At 56.9% G+C, this 19,023-nt stretch overlaps 1 protein-coding gene across 7 annotated transcripts in view; it reads right to left on the reverse strand.

Annotated features, from left to right (window-relative positions):
- Window positions 1-19,023, reverse strand: part of AFAP1 (actin filament associated protein 1) — a 157,397-nt gene that overhangs the window by 75,508 nt on the left and 62,866 nt on the right. For all 7 annotated transcript variants that reach the window (XM_042985030.1, XM_042985033.1, XM_042985028.1 and 4 more), the window contains 2 exons: window positions 17,845-17,942; window positions 6,383-6,491 (listed from right to left, as the gene is read on the reverse strand). In XM_042985030.1, coding sequence (XP_042840964.1) covers window positions 6,383-6,491; window positions 17,845-17,942 — 207 coding nt within the window. The remainder of the gene's footprint in view (window positions 1-6,382; window positions 6,492-17,844; window positions 17,943-19,023) is intronic.

A 19,023-nucleotide genomic window follows, 5' to 3' on the forward strand; every position in this document is an offset into this window, starting at 1 on the left:
TTACAACCTGCACTCAGCGCTCATGCCCGCGCTCGAATGTCGTCGCGGAGAGTCAGTACTACGAGCGGGGACAGCTGCTCGGCTGGGTTTTCAATCACGATGAAGCGGTCAGGGAAGGGTGTCCAGCACCCTTAATACCATTTTCGTGTCTCTAGTTTACGTCGTGAGAATACAGTACATGATACACATGACAAACGAAACGTGAGTTGATGGACTATTTGTGCTCACGGTAAGGCTTCCAAGCCAACGGCAGGCTAGCAGCGAAGACTTCGCAGAGTCAGGAGTTACGCACGGATTTTCCACTGTGCGCAGGGCCCGTGCCCCCACCCCCACGGTGTCCCAGGCCAGCTGTGCTTCCACGGGTACAGCCATGGAAGACCAGGCCCCCGCCCCTGAGATGGGTGCACCTCGGTACCGTGGTCCCCCCTGAGCCGTGGTCTCACTTTCTGTGGTTTCAGTTTCCCACGGTCGGTATGATCCGGAAGCAGGTGACTCTCCTCCTGACGTGCGGTCAGAAGGTCAGCAGCAGCCTCACGCTGCGTCGCGCGCCCACGTCACCCGCCTCCTTCGTCTCTGCACGTGAGCACTTGTCATCTCACATCATCGCAAGAAGAAGGGTGAGGGCAGGACAGTAAGACGTTGAGACAGAGAGAGAGAGAGAGAGAGAGAGAGAGAGAGAGAGAGGGAGAGACCACATTCACACAACTTTTATTACAGCGGCTGTTACACTGGTTGCATTGTTGTTCATCTCCTGCTGCCTGATTTACCAATTAAACTTTATCACAAGTATGTGTATAGGAAGAAACACAGCACATACGGGGTTGGGTACTGTCTGCAGCTTCAGGCATCCACGGGGGTCCTGGAACGTCTCCCCCCGGAGGAGGATGGCCAACAGGGCCCCTGGTGGCCCTCTCTGTCCTGGGGAGGGCTGAGGTGCCCAGCGGAGAAAGACAGCAGGTTCACTGCCCACCCCCCCCCCCGCCCCCCCGCTTCTGAGAGAGAATCGGCACATTCCTTTTTAGGAGACCGGCAGCCAACTTAGCAGGAAACACAGAGCAGTCGGGGGTACTGACCACAGTCTGAGCCTAAAGGAAAGTCCATCTCTGAGAAGTCTCTCCGACGCCTCCCCAACGGAGAGCAGGACGTCTCATTACCTCCTCATTCCCTGCACCTCCGGTGGCTCCAGCAGGACTTCAAGGAGCTCACTGTCTGGGGCTGGGGTTTGGAATATATTAGGAAACAATGAGGACTTTGTGAAAAGTTAAGAAGGACCCGGGACGGGGGAGGAGGCGAAGGAATCACCACCGGCCTTCAGACCTTGAGGTAAGCGGAACGGGCGTTTCAGAGATGGGTGGAGGGTTTCCTCTCGGCAAAGTCCGAGAGGGTGCTGATTAGAAGCCCCCAGCCCCCGGCATGTCCTGGCATCCCGTGTAGACGTCTGCGCTCCTTATGGAGCAAGGAGGCAGCCCAAAGAGCCAGCCAGAGACCTGTGTGGATCTGTGTGTGTGCCTGAAGTCGCTGGTTAGGAAACAGTCTTCAGGCCAGACTAGTTCCGTGGGCAGTTGTGACGGAACCAAAGAACACTCCGATGGTCGATTACTTGCAACCAAAAACGTTAAAATGCGTATCGTAGACATATCTCCATAGCCCAGAAATCAGAACATTTCAACCAGCTGCCCTTGCGGAGCGAGAGGACAAGGGGCGCGGGCGACCGGGAACCAAAAACAAGATGAAATGTGGATCTGAACCCAAAGCCCCAACAAGATCCGCGGCGACTGCCGCCAGCTCAGCCAGGCTGGACCCGGCTTCCAGCCTTCCTGGCCTGTGTGGCCGGGGCGAGGGCCAGCACCACGGGCCGCCACCAGACGCAGACCGGAAGGCAGAAGGAACGGCGGCAGCTCCACTCTGAAGGAAGGTCGAGGTCACCGGAGGGTGCCAGGCGCTGCCGGGCTCGGCCCCCGGTCCCGGAAGTGTCGCCCGCCCTGCGGCGGGGCCCCCTCCTGGGGCAGCTCGGATCCCCTCGGTCCTGCGCCACGGCCAAGAGCGCCGGCATCTTCTGCGTCGCCCGTGTTGCCGAGTGTGGAGGGACTCGCAGGCAGATGGACTTGTCTTCGTGGATTTCGGCGAGGCCCTGAGCCCCGCCACCTCCAGCCGGCTGCTCTTCCAGACTTCCGAGCCACCAGATGCGCAGGCAGCGGCTTTCGTGGACTTCTACAGCTGCCGTGACTGTGTGAGGTCCACGTCACCGTGGCTCTGTGTCTCGGATCATACCCTGTTCTAGAAGCTAGCAGAAGCCTGACGGAGGGCAGGCCCCTAGAGGTGAAGCTCGGCACAGACCCTTTAGGATTTCAGGGCACGGCGACACCAACCTCTGGAAACACTTAGCTTACCTTGGAGAGACTGCTTTTGGCTCACGGACACCCTAGTGGCGTCTAAATGCTTGGTCACGGGCGCCCCAGCTGCCCAACACGGGCTCCGTGTCACCTGGCCCACCGCGGAGAACCCGACCCTCACATCCCAGCGGTCTGCGTCCATCGGGCTCCTCCGGGCCCGGAAGCTGTACGTAACAGGTAGAAGCTAGTAGTTCAGGTGCACGTGGTCCTGTTCCTGCCACACGGGCTCGTTCTCCCAACAGGGACCCCTCGGCACGGCCCACGGCTTGGCTGCGTGGTCAAGACTAGGGATGAACTGGCAGCAAGGAGGTCTGCAGAGGGGTGCGGACGGGCCTCCCAGATGCGCTGGGAAGGTGAAGACTGACGTACCGGGAGAGCTCTCGGCAAAGCCTCCGCGGAGGGGCTTCGCGACCGGGGACATGACACGGCCCGTTCCACGAGCGTCGGCCAGCCTCTTTCCCCAGGCTGCCCGTCCAGATGCATTCACGCACGAGTGGCCGTGGTCCGGGGATGGACTTCCGCTCGGCAGGGTCAGTCTGACTCCCGGCCCTGCTGAGGGCCCTGCCCGCACATGACCCTGTGCCCCGCGGCCCCAGCCGGCCCACCTGGAACTGGACCGCGTCCTCCACGGAAGGGGCAGCGGTGCATTCTCACTGGAAGAGATCACTCAAGACAATCTGCTCTCCCCGCCACGATGCTCCTGCCGAAAGCCCCATCCACGGTCTTGCAGAACGCCCCGTTCACCAGCACGGCATCCCGCGACGTTGCTTGTGACCAGAGAACTGTTACAGCAGATGCAGCCCGCGCTATGGGTCTGTGCTCGTGAGACCCACTGGCCATGCTTTGTCCCCGTCCCCTGAAGCAGGTGACCCAACAGGCGAGTGGAATACCCTTCAAATACCCAGTTCTAGGACCAGCTTGACTGGCCACCCCTGGAGGCTGGGGGGTGCCATCTTCAAGAATACCTTCCAGCAGTGTGTGCTGCGCCTCAGTTTCCCCCAGAGCCAGGGCTCACGGGTCTGGGAATCTAGGGCTGAACACGGTAGTGGCTCCTATCTCTGTTACCCCTAGCGATCACGGACATTTCTGCCTCCCTTCCCTGACAATTTTGGCTCTGCAGCCCACAGGTCTTAGTTTCTAAGGGCAGAACGTTCCCTCCAAACGACACAGTGACTGCTCCATTAATCCAAAAGTGGAGACAATGGGGGGGGGGGGGGCGGCGGTTATTCCAGTGGCTGGGGTGACTAGTCACGGCCACACCAGGGCGAGGCGGGCGGGGGGCGCAGGTCTCTAGGGTGGCCCCGGTACTCCCGCTCCCTGTAAGTGAACCATCCAGTGCAGCACAGACCTTTCGGGAAGGAAAGGTGAGTCATCTTACCGGGTGATTGGCCAAGGTGCTTGCCGAAGCCAATGGGAACAGGAAGGAAGTTACAAAAACGAGCCACGACCACTGACCAGTTGTAGAAATGAGGACGGGACTAGTTACACACGAGGCTACTCATCCTGACTCTGCTGTCTGCGTGTGTCTCCCCCACTCCCTACGATCTCACGGCAGAAACTCTAACGGCAGGTGGTCGTGCATCACAACCTTCAGGTTACGGGCTCCCAAAGGGAGAAAGACCCCGTGGGAAGAGCAAGGGACTTTGCCTCCTCTGGGGTGGAGGGCCGGGGAGCTTTCTGTGATACGGGGGACAGTTGGGTCCCATGACCCTGCACTGTGACCCTGCACTGTCCCTACCTGGAAACCCAACGTGGTTCAGAGCGTGTGCCTGGGTGCCAGACACCAGACGCCAGAGAAACAGCGGTAGCTTTTCACGACATCAACCGAGCAAGGCTGCAGTGACGTTGCCCAGAGTCCCTTTCTCGGCTGGCTCTGGCCACAAGAGAGGTCTGCGAGCAGTCCGGAAGGCCGGAGGGGAGCGGCCGCCAGCACCCTCCGCAGGCTGGCACGGGGGCCGGGCACTGCCCCAGCGCGCACACAAGTCGCCGGCCAGCCGTCGCAGGGCCCAGAGCCCGGGCAGCTCGTGCAGGTCCTGTCCCTCGTCGTCGGAGGCCCGGCCAGGCGCGTGCAGCTCTGCGGAGGCACGTCCCCGTCTGCCCTCCCCGTTCCTCCGGATCCTCAGCGTTTCTTCCCAACCACCAGCCCTGCTCCACGGGCCTTTCTGGCCGTTTCCACGGCTGCCTAAGCCTCGTTCCCTTCACAGACCCTTCATTCCACGACACTCTTGACAGCCTGCTTCTCTTCTACACCCACACCTGACCCAGGGTTCGACAAGCCGGTGCCGAGTCCCTAAGGAACCATCTGGAAGCCAGCCCGCTGCCCGGTTTCTCGGGAGCGGGGGGAGGTCCTCACCGCCAGCTGTGTAGCCGCAGACATCGGACCGAGGGAGCCACGCACATCAGCCCCGCTGATTCGCGGCCCCGAGCGTGCGTCCCGCTGGTCTTGCTTCCGGAGCGAGCTCAACAAAAGCTGCCCACCGCCAGCAAGTGTGGGACGGCTTCTCTGAGGAACAGGCCAGGACACCTCACTGACGGGGGGCTCCTCAGACAGGCCCCCCGACGTCAAACAAAATGACTGCCAGGTTCTGGCCCAGAAAGTGTGTTGAGGGTGGGGGAGAGGGAAGGTAGGAGAAAGCTAGAGCCAGACTGTTCCAACTGCTGGGCAACCCTTGTCGAAAAACCCGTTTCCCTGTGCTCAGTGCGGTGACAAAGCAAAGGACTCCAGTGAAGTCCTGAATCCACCGGGCCGTTTCTGTTTCCATGTTTTCTGAGTAGGCCCCTGATTTCTGAGATGGTGGACACTTAGAAATTCCTCGAACGCATTTTCCATGAGTAGTTTTTACAGAAAAGAAACATTAGAACACTTGACTTAGAGACCTCAAAGCCCGATAGGGCCTGGCCTCTGTCGCAGAACCGTCCCCTTCTCCCTCAGCATGCACCTGTTCCGGAAGCCGGGCAAACTGGCGCCCTGCCCTCAAAGGGCCGGCGGTCCCGCTCGCTGGGTTCTCACGCAGAAGACGTACCACGGGAGGAGGCCCTCCTGGAACGATCCAGGGAGACGGTGGCAGCACCTCCGCCTGCCTGCTGCCAGGGGACAGGGAGGTCAGAGACCGCGAAGTGCCGCACGGCAGAGACCTCGGGGGACGGGAAGACGGCCCCGGGAGAAGGCGTGCATTTCCGTGAGAAGACAGATGGAAGGAGGACCGTGTGCCACGAATATTAACGTGCCGGAAGCCCCGAGACCAAAATGAGCAAACCCGCCTGACTTCCCGTCTCATGTGTCTAAGAAAAAAAAGCACGGCTCTCTTGTCCACAGGGACCCGGATGCCGTCCCTGCACTTCGCTCGGGGACGACAGCTCCCTGCCTGACAGGGGATCGGGGGAGAGATGAAGCCGGTGATCCGGCACCAAAGTCCAGAGGTGCTGAGAGAAAGGTGCTCCGTGTGAATGTGGGGGCTGGGACCCAACAGAGGTACTTCTGAGAGCTACCAGGCAGGCGCCAGACCAGAGCCTCGCCAGGACGGCTCCAGCCTAGGCAAGAATTTTCTAGAAAAACCTATATGAAAGGAAGAAGAAACAGGCGGGAAGAAAGGCCTGTGACTGGGACGCCCACGGGTTCTGTACCCAGGCTTTTCCAGCTGCGGCTCCGCCCATCACGGCACCCGGGGGGGAAGCCGCAAACACACGCCGCCACGGAAGTCACTGCCTGTGACCAAAGGGGACACGCTCCGTCGAGACCTAGGACTCCACGGCGACAAGGCTTCAGCACGGGTCAGAGGAAGCGGACAGTGAGTTCCCCAAGGGGCCGGCGAGGCACTGCAGGCTTCACAGCCCTTCCGGCACTTACCTTCGGGGTCCAGAGGGACTCAGCTCCACGGTCCCCGTCGCTCTGTAGGCCCCTCCTCCCCTTCCTCCCCAGAGAGCGAGCCGCGCTCTCCCCGCCCCGCAGACGAGGCGGCCGGCACGGGCCGGGCAGCCCCGACACTCACTCGACGTGATGTATTCCGGAGCCTTCCCAGGGCTCAGGGGCACGGCCTCCTCGTAATAAGCTTCCGGGAGAGAGGACGTCGGGAGCGGTGGCGGCCCGCCGTCGGGTGGCTGAGGAGAAGAAGCGGAGACACCAGAGATCAGAACTGTCGCCAGAAACTTCCGTGGCGTGCACTAGCAGGTGCTGCCCAGCACTCCCCCTTTCCTTGCGAAGTCCGTGGTAAAAAAGAACACCGTCCCACAGAGGGGTTCTGAGTTCAGGCCCTGCCGGGGTCCCTACTGCTTCCCTGCCACGTCCACCCCGGCCCGGCCCTGGCCGTACCCCACCGGGTCCACGCCAGGTCGCCAGCGGCCAGCAGCCGTTCGCACCCCGGGACAGCCTGCTTCCGGGGCAGGGGCGGACTCGCCGCCCTCTCTCGGACCCTCCCCAGAGCCGAGAGGGGGGCTCCCCTCCCCCGTCCCCCACAGCACTGACCCTCCTGCGTCCCCAGGGTTCCGGGGCACGGGAACCGTCCGGATCCGCCGAGAGGCAGTAGGTAGGCAGCGGCTGGACAGACGAACGTGGCCGGCCCACGCTCCCACCACGCCCCTCCCGCGGCCACGGACGCTTTTAAAGAATTATAAAAGAAAGTCGCCTACGAGCTGCTCTCTGAGAGAAACTTCTGTCGAGAAGGAGTCTGCCGTGGCGGAATCCAATCCCGCCGCAGTTTCTGGTCAGACTCTGGGGCTGAGGCACCCTGGTTCTGAGGCCGTACCTTCCGAACACGCGAGAGCCGGCGGGGACTGAGGCCGCCTTCTTCCCTCGCACGTGCCCGAGGAGGAGCACGTCCTCACCTCGCGCCGCACGGACACCCGGGAGTTTGCCGCTTCCCTCACTCACCGGTCCTCACGCCGGCAGACGGCGGGGAGGGGAGGGCAAGGAAAGCCAGCGTTTGCCAAAACCTGCTACCCGCCCGGAGCCGTGCCGGGCGCCTGTGCATCGGCCGCAGGTGGCTCAGTCAGCCGCCTCCGGAGGCCTCCGCGGCAGACGTTACCTTAACTCACGCGTCCCAGACACGGAGCGTGAGGCCGGGGGTCTAAACGGCCTCCCTGAAATCGAGCCGGGCTTTTTCCGACACCAGGCCTGTCCACCGAAGACCTTTTTGTATTCACATCCTCTCTCTCCCTCTTGTGACTGGTTCACACGACCCACATCCAGCACATTAGAAAGACGTCACTGAGAAAGGAACAGAACAGTGGCCCGGACGGACGATCCACCAAGTTAAGTGTCCAAGCACAACACGTTTCGAAGAAATCCTAAGGGTTTATACTAACTCTCTAGAACGTGAGACTCCACCACGGAAAGTGCAACTCAGCACCGGATCCAAAAGTCCTTTGTGAATGACTAATCCCCCACCGTGCATCCAACCCACTCCTTCCTCTCGCCAGACGCAGGGTCATTTTCACAATCTTCCTCCATCCGCTTGAGGCCCGTTATCTGCCCTCCGCCCCGGGCCCGCGCCCCGGACTACACAACCCCCGTCTCCTCGCACGCCCCCCGCCGGGCTGCCTTCCCGACTGTCGTCACTCTGTGGTCGTCCGCTGGACGGCACCCAGCTCCCTCCTATCCTCCCGAAAAGGCAGTGCTTAAAACGGAACCCGCTACACCATGCTCTGCCCCAGGCCAGGTCTGAACAGGAGCCCGTGCCCGGGTTAAAATCCCTGCTTGTTACTCGTGGAAAAGAGCCGCCTGCCTCACTGTGTGTCTTTATTCATGAAACACAGAGGGTTTCAACTTCCTCTTGGAAGTTGGAACAGGCCAATTATTCATGGCCTGGGAGAGCGTTACGAACAGCTGACTCAAACAGACGTTGAGGAGGAGCACAGACCCCGTTCCTACAGCCGCAAGCTACGCTAAGCCGCACGGGGTGAGGGGCTCCCCTCCCAGCTGACGGGCTCCCGCAACTGACTCGCAGCCGCTGCTGCTGGTCGCGGGTTTGGCACAGCTTCTCGGCAGGTGTGCCCTCAGGTCCCATAACTCCACCTCTTGTTTCCGTTAATTTTTTTTAATGTTTTATTTATTTTTGACAGAGAGAGAGAGAGAGAGAGAGAGAGAGAGCGCATGAGAGGGGGAGGGGGAGAGAGAGAGAGGGAGACACAGAATCCCAAACAGGCTCCAGGCTCCGAGCTGTCAGCACAGAGCCCGACGCGGGGCTCGAACTCATGAACTGTGACATCGTGACCTGAGCAGAAGTCGGACACTCAACAGACTGAGCCCCCCAGGCGTTCCCCCCCCCCATAATTCCACTTCTGGAAACGCATGGCCAGAGGGCCACCAGTCATGAGAGCAAAAATGTGTAAAGATGTTCAATAAAAGCTTAGTTAGCAAAATCTAAAAACAATCTCAAAGTTCACCAAGAGAAGAACGCTTAGGTGTGCCGACCCACTCACGTGCAGACGTCAGAAGGGCAGCACGCAGCTGCTACGGTCACTTTCTTGGCAAACCTTCCCTGGACTCTGTTTGGTGGGAGAAGGCCGGCACGCCGGAGCCCTTCGTGGAAAATGTGTGTGTTTAGGCTTACACACATACACAGACGGGAGGTCATTCACCAACGTGTTAACAAGCATTTGCATATCTGTGTAGCTTGGCTCGTCCACGTAATATTTACCGTTTCTAAAATCAGTAAAAAATTAAGCTACCTTGGCTTCGAAGAAATACCCCTCAAAAACATCATTCTTACGGGGGAACACCCTCTCTCTCCCCAAAGGGCCTACACTCCACTCCCAAATACTCCTTATCCTGGAAATTCTGGGTTTCAGTCAGAGAAACCACGGCTTGTTAAGTAACAGCAAGTGTGGGAAAGGCTAAACAGAGGGACCCGAGCCGTTAGTATCGTTGCTTTCAGAGGAGAAGCTTCTTTCTGAGCCTTTTCAATAGTAAGAGTTCACTGAAATCACCATTACCAGGAATTTTTAGAGGGTGGCTGGGAGCCTGGGTGGCTCAGTGGGTTAAGTGTCAGATTCTTGATTTTGGCTCAGGTCATGATCTCACGGTTCGTGAGATCGAGGCCCTGGTCAGGCTCTGTGCTAACAGTGCACAGCTTGCTTGGGATTCTCTCTCCCTCTCCTCTCCCCCTCCCTGCCTCTCGCCCACTCATACACTCTATCTCTAAGTGAAAAACAAACAAACAAATGGGAATTTTTCTAAGTACAAAACACAGAAGGCAGATTTCCAAAAGGGCTCATGGAAAACCAGAGAAGGCAAGGGGAAGGAAACAGGCGTCTAGCACAAAGAGGACGAAGGCCAATTCGTTGGCACGGACCGCGTGCGGGGCCAGCGCCGTCCCGGGGCCCCGCTGTCCTCACTTGCAAACGAGGGCGCCTGTGACATCCACCCCAGCTCTCGGGCTCATTCCAGCGTTCCTGTAAAGCTGCAGGTCAGCAGGCCATAACGCCAGCTTGACCGGTCTGGAGAGTCCCGGGAGAGTTGAGCTTGGGGCCTCATTCTGTGGTAAGGACACCAGTCTCTGGCCAGGGCGGCCTCTGAGGTGCACCTTCTAACGGCGACACCAATCGCCAGCGTGGCGCCAACCTGGACCGTGCACGCTGCCCTCGATACAGAAGACAGAGTCTGCACACGGAGCCTGGCCGCTGTCCCGCCCCCGCCCCCCGCGTCTCCTGCGCTGGCCCCACAAACCACCCCCACAGCCTCTGCAGAGACTTGGGGAGACGCGCGAGAGACCATCCTCCTGGAGGGATGACTGACCCCTGGTTGCTTGGCCGCGCCCCAGACACGAACGGACCGGCACCGCACCAGTCACTAGACATCGTCAGATCCACGGAAACATTTCTCCCTCGAATTGATACTTCAGAGAAAGTTACTCCGTAGCTTAGGAACTCTCTCCTGCCTTAAGGTAAGCTTCTCCTCCGAGGCGTCCATGTCTTACTAGAGGAACCCGCACCCACGGCTGGACAGAAATCCAATCTACAGGCTTGCTTGGCTCTCCGCATCGGCCATAATCCAATTCCTCTCTTTCTGGAAGGAAAAGCCCATCAGCATCTGCCTTTGCTAATTTAAGGAGAAGCCTTCAGGGACCTATTTTCCCATTGATAATAATAAATATCATGTTTATATAAGTGTATAGTAGAAGCGTAATTATCATCGTTATTATAACCCTTTCAGCAATAAAACAATGGTACCTGCCATTTACTGCTGGCCTACCGCACGTCAGACATTGTTCTGGACACTTTATATGTGTTTTCTCCGGTTCAGAAATTAACACTGAGATGCTGGTATTTTGATGATGATTTTACTTAATGAGGAAACTGAGGCCAGGAGGGGGAAGGCCCCCACACGGAGGTCACACACACGCGGAGCTCACTGGTGGAGGAGCGGGAGGCCGGCTGGAGAGGCCCGGGGCTGAGCTGGAGGCCGGGGACCGGGACACGATACACTTCCGTGCCTCGACCTTATCCCACTGCACCTGCTGCCATGCCCGTCACAGGAAGGAGCCTACCAGCCCGCTGAGGCGCTGGGTCCAGGGTCATTCCCACCGTCTCCTCACAAAGGCGGCCATTCCACCTGCCCAGCGCCCTTCGGGGCTCCCTGTCTGTCACGCTGCTCCCCACCACCTTCCCTGCTGCCCCAACCCGTCTCTCGGGCCTCTGCGGCAGAAACGATAAGCTAAGAGCCCTGATTCTAGCCAAGAGTCTGAAATCACCTGGAATCACTTTTTTGTTTTCAGTTTGTTTGGTGGGGGGGGGGGGGGGGGGAGGAGAGGGAGAGAGAGAGAGAGAGAGAGAGAGAGAGAGAGAGAGAGAGAGAGAATCCCAAGAAGGCTCTGACCTGAGCTAGAATCAAGAGTCGGACACGTAACTAACTGAGCCGCCCAGGGGCCCCTGGAATCACTTTCTGACTTGAATTCTATACATACGTTGGGCATCCAGATTGTTTTTCTGGTTGGCGTGACTAAAATCCATCAAGAGTAACATAACGTGAAATAAGAACATCAGAGTTCAGGGTCGAGGTCTGTTACACATCAGCAAGAGCCTTTTCTAGCTGACACAGCGTTTGGGAAGCACGGCAGGGCACCCACGCGCGAGCGCCAACCTCCTTCGGGCAGCACGGCTTCGCGGCGAAGCTGTCCGCGCCGCTGAGCGAGCCTGAGGACTGGCGTGGAGTGACCATCGATGGTAACAGAATTTTACAGTCTAAGCAGCCAAAGGGGTCCGGCCCTAACAGCAAGCATTTTGAGTAAGTACGCTTCCTGGCAAAAGGCAAGTTTTCGCCCAGGTCACACCCTGCAGATTCGCATTCCGCTTAGCACGTGCGTAAACAGTGGGACCGTATTCACACTGTTCAGTTTCCTGTGGCTTCATTCACGCGTGGCAAAGAGTGGAAGCCCCGCGGGGCCGTGTCCTCTTCCCCCTCCTCCACCAGCGGGAAGGCATCCGCAGGGAAGGCCAAACGGTCCGTCGGGAGTATAAACAGGATACGTATCTGGAGCGCGGCCACACGTTAAATTTCTAAAAGATGCCACAGGAATTACACAGGAGACTGAACTCCTCAGGAAGACAAGGGGGGGAGAAGAAGAAGAACAAATGATTCGTGTTCACCAAGAGGATCACATCTGATTTCACCAGGACATAAATGGCTTTCTTGTTTTAAGTCTCGGGCTTTGGTCTCAACTGTGCACTAGAAAAGTACTTCACTTTGTCAGACAACCTCAAGGAGCCTCGGAATCTCATCCGTCGGACAAAGTTGCCGTGAAAGTGCTTCGGGAAGCACGGTGCGGGGGCGGAGGGGACGCCGGGACCACACTTGACAGTTCCACAGAGCCGGAAAGCAGAGCGGTGGGTGCCGGGGGGCGGAGGGGCTGGCTTCCTGGGGACAGAGTCTCGGCTGGGGAGGAGGGACAAGTTCCGGGGACGGAGGGGGGCGGGGCGGGGGGGGGGCTCCCCAACACCGTGAATGCACTTGACGCAGCGAACTGGACGCCTAACGATGGTTAAAATGCTGGAACTTAAGTCATGAATATGTTAACACCGCTCCAGAAGGTCTTCATTATTATCCGCTGACATAATAAGCGATCACCATTTATGAACTCTGGCCCTAAAACATCAAAGAACTCAGTGGCTCTCTCACACCCCATCCAAACACCGTGTGGCGCTCGGCCACTGAATTACCGAATGAAAACATTTCTAAATGCCTCGACTGGGCAGCACACTGACGACAGCTGTCCTCGCTCAGCCGTGAAGACCTGAGAGTCCCCGGGTTTGGGCTCAGCGCTGTTCCGCGACGAGGGGGAGGAAGGAGTCACCGCCGACGGCACCTGGCCCCCCGCGAAACGGCCCCGTGAGCACAGGTGCCAGCCGGCAGCCGTGTCCGCGTGGACGTGTCCACCGTCACAAGCGCTCTGCGCCCTGGCCACGCGGGGAGGGCATCGGCGTGACAGCTGCGCACTGTGGTGCGAAACCACACGGACCTCTGTGGAAAAGCACAGCTCTTCCCAGAAGGCTTTTATCAAACAAACCATTCCTTCGGCCCATTCTAGTCTCCGTCGGAGAGCAAGGGGGTGCGACCAATCGCCCCACGCTTGCGATTTCGAGGCCTTGGGAGGAGTTCCGAGCGTCCACACTGTTGCGAGCACTTCTGAAGCCTGATGGCCACACTGAAGGACCCCAGGTCACACGGGACGCCCTCGGCCGCCACCACATTTCCTCCCAGGACGGAGCAGGAACACTCAGATGTTCCCTCGGTGCATGGGCGCATCGTCAATGCTAACGAGACTTAGGGACGCGCTCCCCGACCCTGAGAAGCCAGAGGCCTCTTCTGCACAGCACGCGGCACACAAAGCAGCACAGAGACAAACCGTCTCCACAAAGTGCAGACTTCGCTTGCTTAGAAGGGTGTGGAAAGGAGCCGCTGCTGTTCAATAGACCCTCACGGTCCCCTGGGGAGACGCAATGACGGGCGATGGTCGGTGGTCGTTGCATAAAGCCCTGCTGGGCACTGAAAGGGACCGCTGACCTTTTTAGGTCAAAGATAACTCATCTCTAACAGTTGTTCAGATGGAGAAGAGGACGTGGCCGGAGTATCACGTATCTTGCCCTACGACACATTCTTCAGCCTTTCATGGGCGGCGTAGACGGGAACCCCCACGGGCGCCTCGGGACGAACCCCTACAGCGTGGCAGCCTCACGGGCAGGCCCCTGGCCAAGTCGCTCCCCGGCACACGGAGCCGCGTGCCAAGCTCCAGGCCACCCCGCCTTCCTCGGGGAGCCGTAGGCCGTGGCCCAGCGGCTGCCTGTCCTTTCCACCTCTGCCCCAGCACCTGCTAGTTCCGCTGAAAGTCAGCCTGCCACCAGCAAATGACCGGCCGGCCAAAAGCCAGCTCACCAGGGGCAGACTGAATCCACTGAATGACAGACCGGCTTCCTTAGTGGATGATGAATTCACTGAAGCACCATCAGAAAAAGACAGTGGGGCCATCCTGACCCACCTCTACTCCCCGGACTTGCTGACGTGACAGGCTTTCTTCATTCCCTCTGGAAAGCGCCCTGATGGATGTCCGGAAAGTGCTCAACATCCATGGTCGACAGGCTCCTCTCCAGGGTGCCCCCTGCAAAGGGTCCCATCCACTGAGTTGTACGTGCACCAGGAGTCAGCCTCGTTCCTTAAGCACTTACACTCCCTACAGTAATTATTGATGTAACTATTACACAAATAAGCCAGTGAAATAATGAGTGCAAAAGGCGAGGTGATGCCTCTTTGAGACGATGCTCTTTAGAAAGCTTCAGTCAGGGGGCACCTGGCCGGCTCAGTCAGGGGAGTGTACGACTCTTGACCTCAGGGTTGTGAGTTCGAGCTCCACACTGGGTATAGAGATTACTTATCAAAAGAAAGAAAAGAAGAAAAGAAAAGAAAAGAAAAGAGAAAAAAAGAAAGAAAGAAAGAAAGAAAGAAAGAAAGAAAGAAAGAAAGGGAGGAAGAAAGAGGGAGGGAGGGAGGAAAAGAAAGGTTTGGTCAAGACAAACTACAAAAGAAGAAAAGAAAACCATTCAATCAAGGGAGGGCGTGTCGACTGCGAAAGAACAGCACAGCACTTGAAGCTAGCTGCACAGGCTCCAAACTCAGGCCAGCTCACAAGTGTACATTTTGCTCCACTTTAAGGAAACAAAAACCGAAAATCACTAACTGCCACAGGTAGAGATGATGCAGAAAAGACTAGAAGAATGCAGGGCGTAGCCCCTGGCCCCACATCACAATCCCAGGAGAATCGTAGCAAGGAACATCCTGGCTTAGAGGCTGCGGGAAAACCCCAGATACCCATGTTCTAGGCACCAGTAGGGAGAAATTGTCCATGGGTCAGACTCCTACTCAAAAGCTATTCGTTTAAATGTAATATATTTAGGGGTGCTTGCGTGGCTCAGTTGGTTAAATGTGTGACTTCAGCTCAGGTCATGATCTCACAGTTTGGGAGTTCGAGACCCGTGTCAGGCTCCGTGCTGACAGCTCAGAGACTGGAGCTGCTTCGGATTCTGTGTCTCCCTCTGTCTCTGCCCCTTCCCCGCTCACACTCTGTCTCTCTCCCTCCCTCCCTCAAAAATAAATTTAGAAAAGACATTAAAAAAATAAAAATGTTTATTATGAGAGAGAGAGAGAGAGCACGAGCAACAGCAGGGGAGGGGCAGAGAGAGGTGGGGAGAGAATCCCAAGCAGGCTCCGTGCTGTCAGCACAGAACCCAAGGTGAGGTGGATCGCACAAACCATGAGAACATGACCTGAGCTGAAACCAAGAGTCAGACGCTCAACCGACTGAGACCCCAGGCGCCCCGACCAACATTGTTGATTACCCCGCTACCACCAATAGGAGGGCTCCTCGTGCACCTTAGACCAGGACAGTCTGCAGCACTGCAGCCAAAGGCAGGGACAGAGCATAGGCCTGGCACGGCGAGAAACAGGAGCGAAAGAGAGAGAGAGAGAGCACAAACGAGTGAATGAATAGCAAACTCCATCTGAGAAAAAACCCAGGGGAACGGGTTGACTATTTGGTGGCCAAAATGGTAGAAAATGCTGGCTATTCAATGAGCAGGCTTTGTCTGCAATTGAAACCGAAAGCGGCAATCTGTCCGGTCTGGACCAGGTCTTCTCAGGTCTCAGACTGAGACACGGGTCTCAGTCCGGACCAGGTATGTGGCACTTTACGTGGCAGCCGAAGAGTCCACGACATTCACAGAAGCGTCCCCACTCTCCGATCTGAACAGCAGCGATGAAAGACAAGCCACAGTGTAGGGAGGGCCCCAGGCTCAGACCAGGAAAGCACACGTGAGCCGGAAGATAAGACCCAGAAAGGAATGAACCGCTGACCTCCATCCTGTTCTGCCTCTTTCACACAAACGACGTGTATGAGGACAAACACTTCTGGCCTAGGGTTCCGCGTTACATCTAAAAACAAATGACAAGTCACAGTTTCTACAACAAACGGGATGAGTTTTAAAAAGGAAACGAATAGGGGCGCCTGGGTGGCGCAGTCGGCTAAGCGTCCGACTTCAGCCAGGTCACGATCTCGCGGTCCGTGAGTTTGAGCCCCGCGTCAGGCTCTGGGCTGATGGCTCAGAGCCTGGAGCCTGTTTCCGATTCTGTGTCTCCCTCTCTCTCTGCCCCTCCCCCGTTCATGCTCTGTCTCTCTCTGTGCCAAAAATAAATAAAAAACGTTGAAAAAAAAATTTTAAAAATAAATAAATAAATAAATAAATAAAAAGGAAACGAATAATTAAAAAAGAAATTTATAAAGAGGGAGAAACACATCATGTTAAAATGATAAAACACGGTGCATAAAAATCATATATTCAATACACTCTCGACCGCAAAAAGGCTAAGTGTGTAAAACGACAAGTAGGGAAGCTACACACGAGAGCCCCGCATGTAAAGTAAACTTTCCTGGTGGCCGCGGAAATTGATCAAGTTGACTTTATTGCTATAACCCCGTGCACGCGAGCCCCTTACAGCACATCGGGATTCGGACCTGAGGTCTGTGGCCCCCCCGCCCGGACGGCAAGGGTGGAGGAAGAAGGCGCCTCTCCCAGGAAGAAGGAAAAGTGGGTGACTTTTATTTACTTCTGGGGCTTTCCCCCCAGTTCTCTTCTGTGATCTTGTTGAAAACGCAGCACCGAAGGCCCCATGCGGACCTAGTGGATGAGAAGGTTCGTTTTCACAGGATCCCCGGGGATTCGGGGCCGTGAAAGTCTGGGAAGTACGGCTCTCTCCAGGAGTGGCAGGCCCTTGCGTGGGGCTTGGCACCTGCCAGGCACCTTCTCTAAGCACCGGAGACCTACCGTCTCGGGACGAGCTCACCGTTACCCTATCAGGCTTCTGGTTCCGGACACCACATTCTCTGCTCCGGGAGCCATGCCTGCCTGGGCTGTGCGGCCAGACCCCAAAATGGTAGCGTTGAGAAAAGACTGGATTTGAATCCGAAGAACCTGCTACAATTTTTGCCTTTCCTGACTCTCGTGTGGTGTTGAACCAACCACGTATATTCACTGACCTAAATTTCCTGGTCTGGAAATGGGTGTGCGTCCTAGTCACATGGTCAGGTGCTGTAGGGGTTCTCTAAGGTCAAGCCGTGAGGATTACATGAAATTTTAAGTGGAAAAATACCGAGTGAGGTGTGTGATACGCAGGAGGGAGCCGACGGGTGCCAACGTCCTCTGTCCCCTCTGAAATGCTAACTGATGGGCGTCTAGTGGACACGGGCCACGACGCGGGGACGCAGGCGGAGACAGGCCCTGCTCTCCCACAGCCCTTGTCCTGAGGGTGAGATGGTGACGTGTCCCTGCTGAAAGCAAACATTAAAAAGAAAACCGTCGAGAAACCAAGTTTGCTCTGGTCCTGACAGCATGTCCAACGTTCCTACGTGAGCACACGAGAACGCAGCAAGGCAGGAAGAGCTAAGTGGCCCGTGAGAAGGTGCAGGTGAGAGCACCCCAAGACGGCCAACGCGGCAAAAGACTTCCAAAACAAATTCTGGATGCATCCAATCCAATCCAACACACATTCCTGGGACGTGGATGTATTTTTTTGCCCCGGAAGAAGCATGACAATGAATATTAAAGTGTCAGACTAAGGTATTCAACTCCAGAACTCACCCAGACGGTCAGGTCCCTAGACTCTGCTGCCACTGTTGTGCCTGCTAAAGCCTCTGATTTTAATTAAAAAAAAAAAAAAAAAAAAAAAAATCTGACCTAAGAACAGATTTCCACGGACCTGGAGCTCCAGCCCTTGTTAAAGGAAACACCAGCCTCCCAAGGGAAGCTACGTGAACAGCCTCCCGCTCGCAGCCCTACAAACCACTCGAAGGAGAGCCTCTAGCAAGACGAGGCCTCCCTTCCCCCAGACCCGAGCCGTTATCACCTGCCCGGAGCCCTGAGTAGCCCGGGGCCCGGGGGCTCTGCTGCTGCCCCGGGGGGACCCTTCACTCACCAGCCACGGCTGAGGGATCTCCGGCAAAGGCATCTGGGGAGGAGCCGGCAGGCTGTTGGGGGTCTCTTGCTTCTGAACATGGTCTTTCACTTCGAAACCTGTGAGCATCAACCAAAACCACAGAACTGAGTGGCGGGGGGTGGGGGGGGGGCGCTAGCCATTCTCACTCCCTCGGCCCCATCGTGAATGCTTTGCAAATATTTGTTTTCTCTAATCGTGTACAGCAACTTTGTCATTCTCTACTTCACAGGTGAGGAATCTACGGCTGGAAAAAAAGGGTTACGGAACTCACGGAGACACTAGCAGGTGCAAATGAGGGAGCGGCCACCAAAGCCACGTTCTTCCCAAAGCCACCGGCCTCGCCAAGGTGAGGTGCTTTGCCTGAACTTCCCCTCAGGTCAGCGATTACCTGCGGACTCCGGGGGCGGGCGCTTCCCTGGGAATCAGCACGTGTGTATTAGGTGCCCTCTTTTGTTCTCATTTTTTAACTTTTTTTTTATTTTGGAGAGAGAGAGGGAGAGAGACACAGCATGAGTGGAAGACAGGGGCAGAGAGAGAGAGAGAGAGAGAGAGAGAGAGAGAGAGAGGGAGAATCCCAAGCAGGTTCCATGCTCAGTGCAGAGCCTGACATGGGGCTGGATCCCATGACGCTGGGATCATGAGCTGGGCCAAAATTAAGAGTCGGACGCTCAGCCGACTGAGCCACCCCAGCACCCCTGTATTAGGTGCCCTCTTAAAGTCAGACACTGGGACAGATGAGTGCGGTGAGTGCCATGGCTGGCGTGAGCTCATGCTCTCAGTGGGTTCGTATTCAAGTTGGGAAGACAAGTTTACACACAAGTAACTCTTAGAAACAACAGTGAGCACCAGGTCAGCGAAGGCAGGAAAGCGGAAGGAATCGGGTTTCATATGGGCACGGGACTATCTATAGGCCAGGACCCACCTGGAAAGACCCACAAGCACAGCCACTCGACAAGGTTCGCCTGCACTGGGCCGCATGTGCTACGCAGGCAGGAAAATGGGCTGTGAAAAGCCAGAGCCCTGAGCGCCAGAAGCTGCGGTGGAGAATTCTGGCACGGAACTGGCAACAGTGAAAAAACAGAAAAAGAACGAATGGGAATTCTACCACTGAAAATAATCAGCGGACAGGTTCAAGGCTAATTAAAGAGTGGAGGGGAG

This window comes from Panthera tigris, chromosome B1 (genome assembly GCF_018350195.1).
Source record: "Panthera tigris isolate Pti1 chromosome B1, P.tigris_Pti1_mat1.1, whole genome shotgun sequence".
Classification (NCBI taxonomy): domain Eukaryota; kingdom Metazoa; phylum Chordata; class Mammalia; order Carnivora; family Felidae; genus Panthera; species Panthera tigris.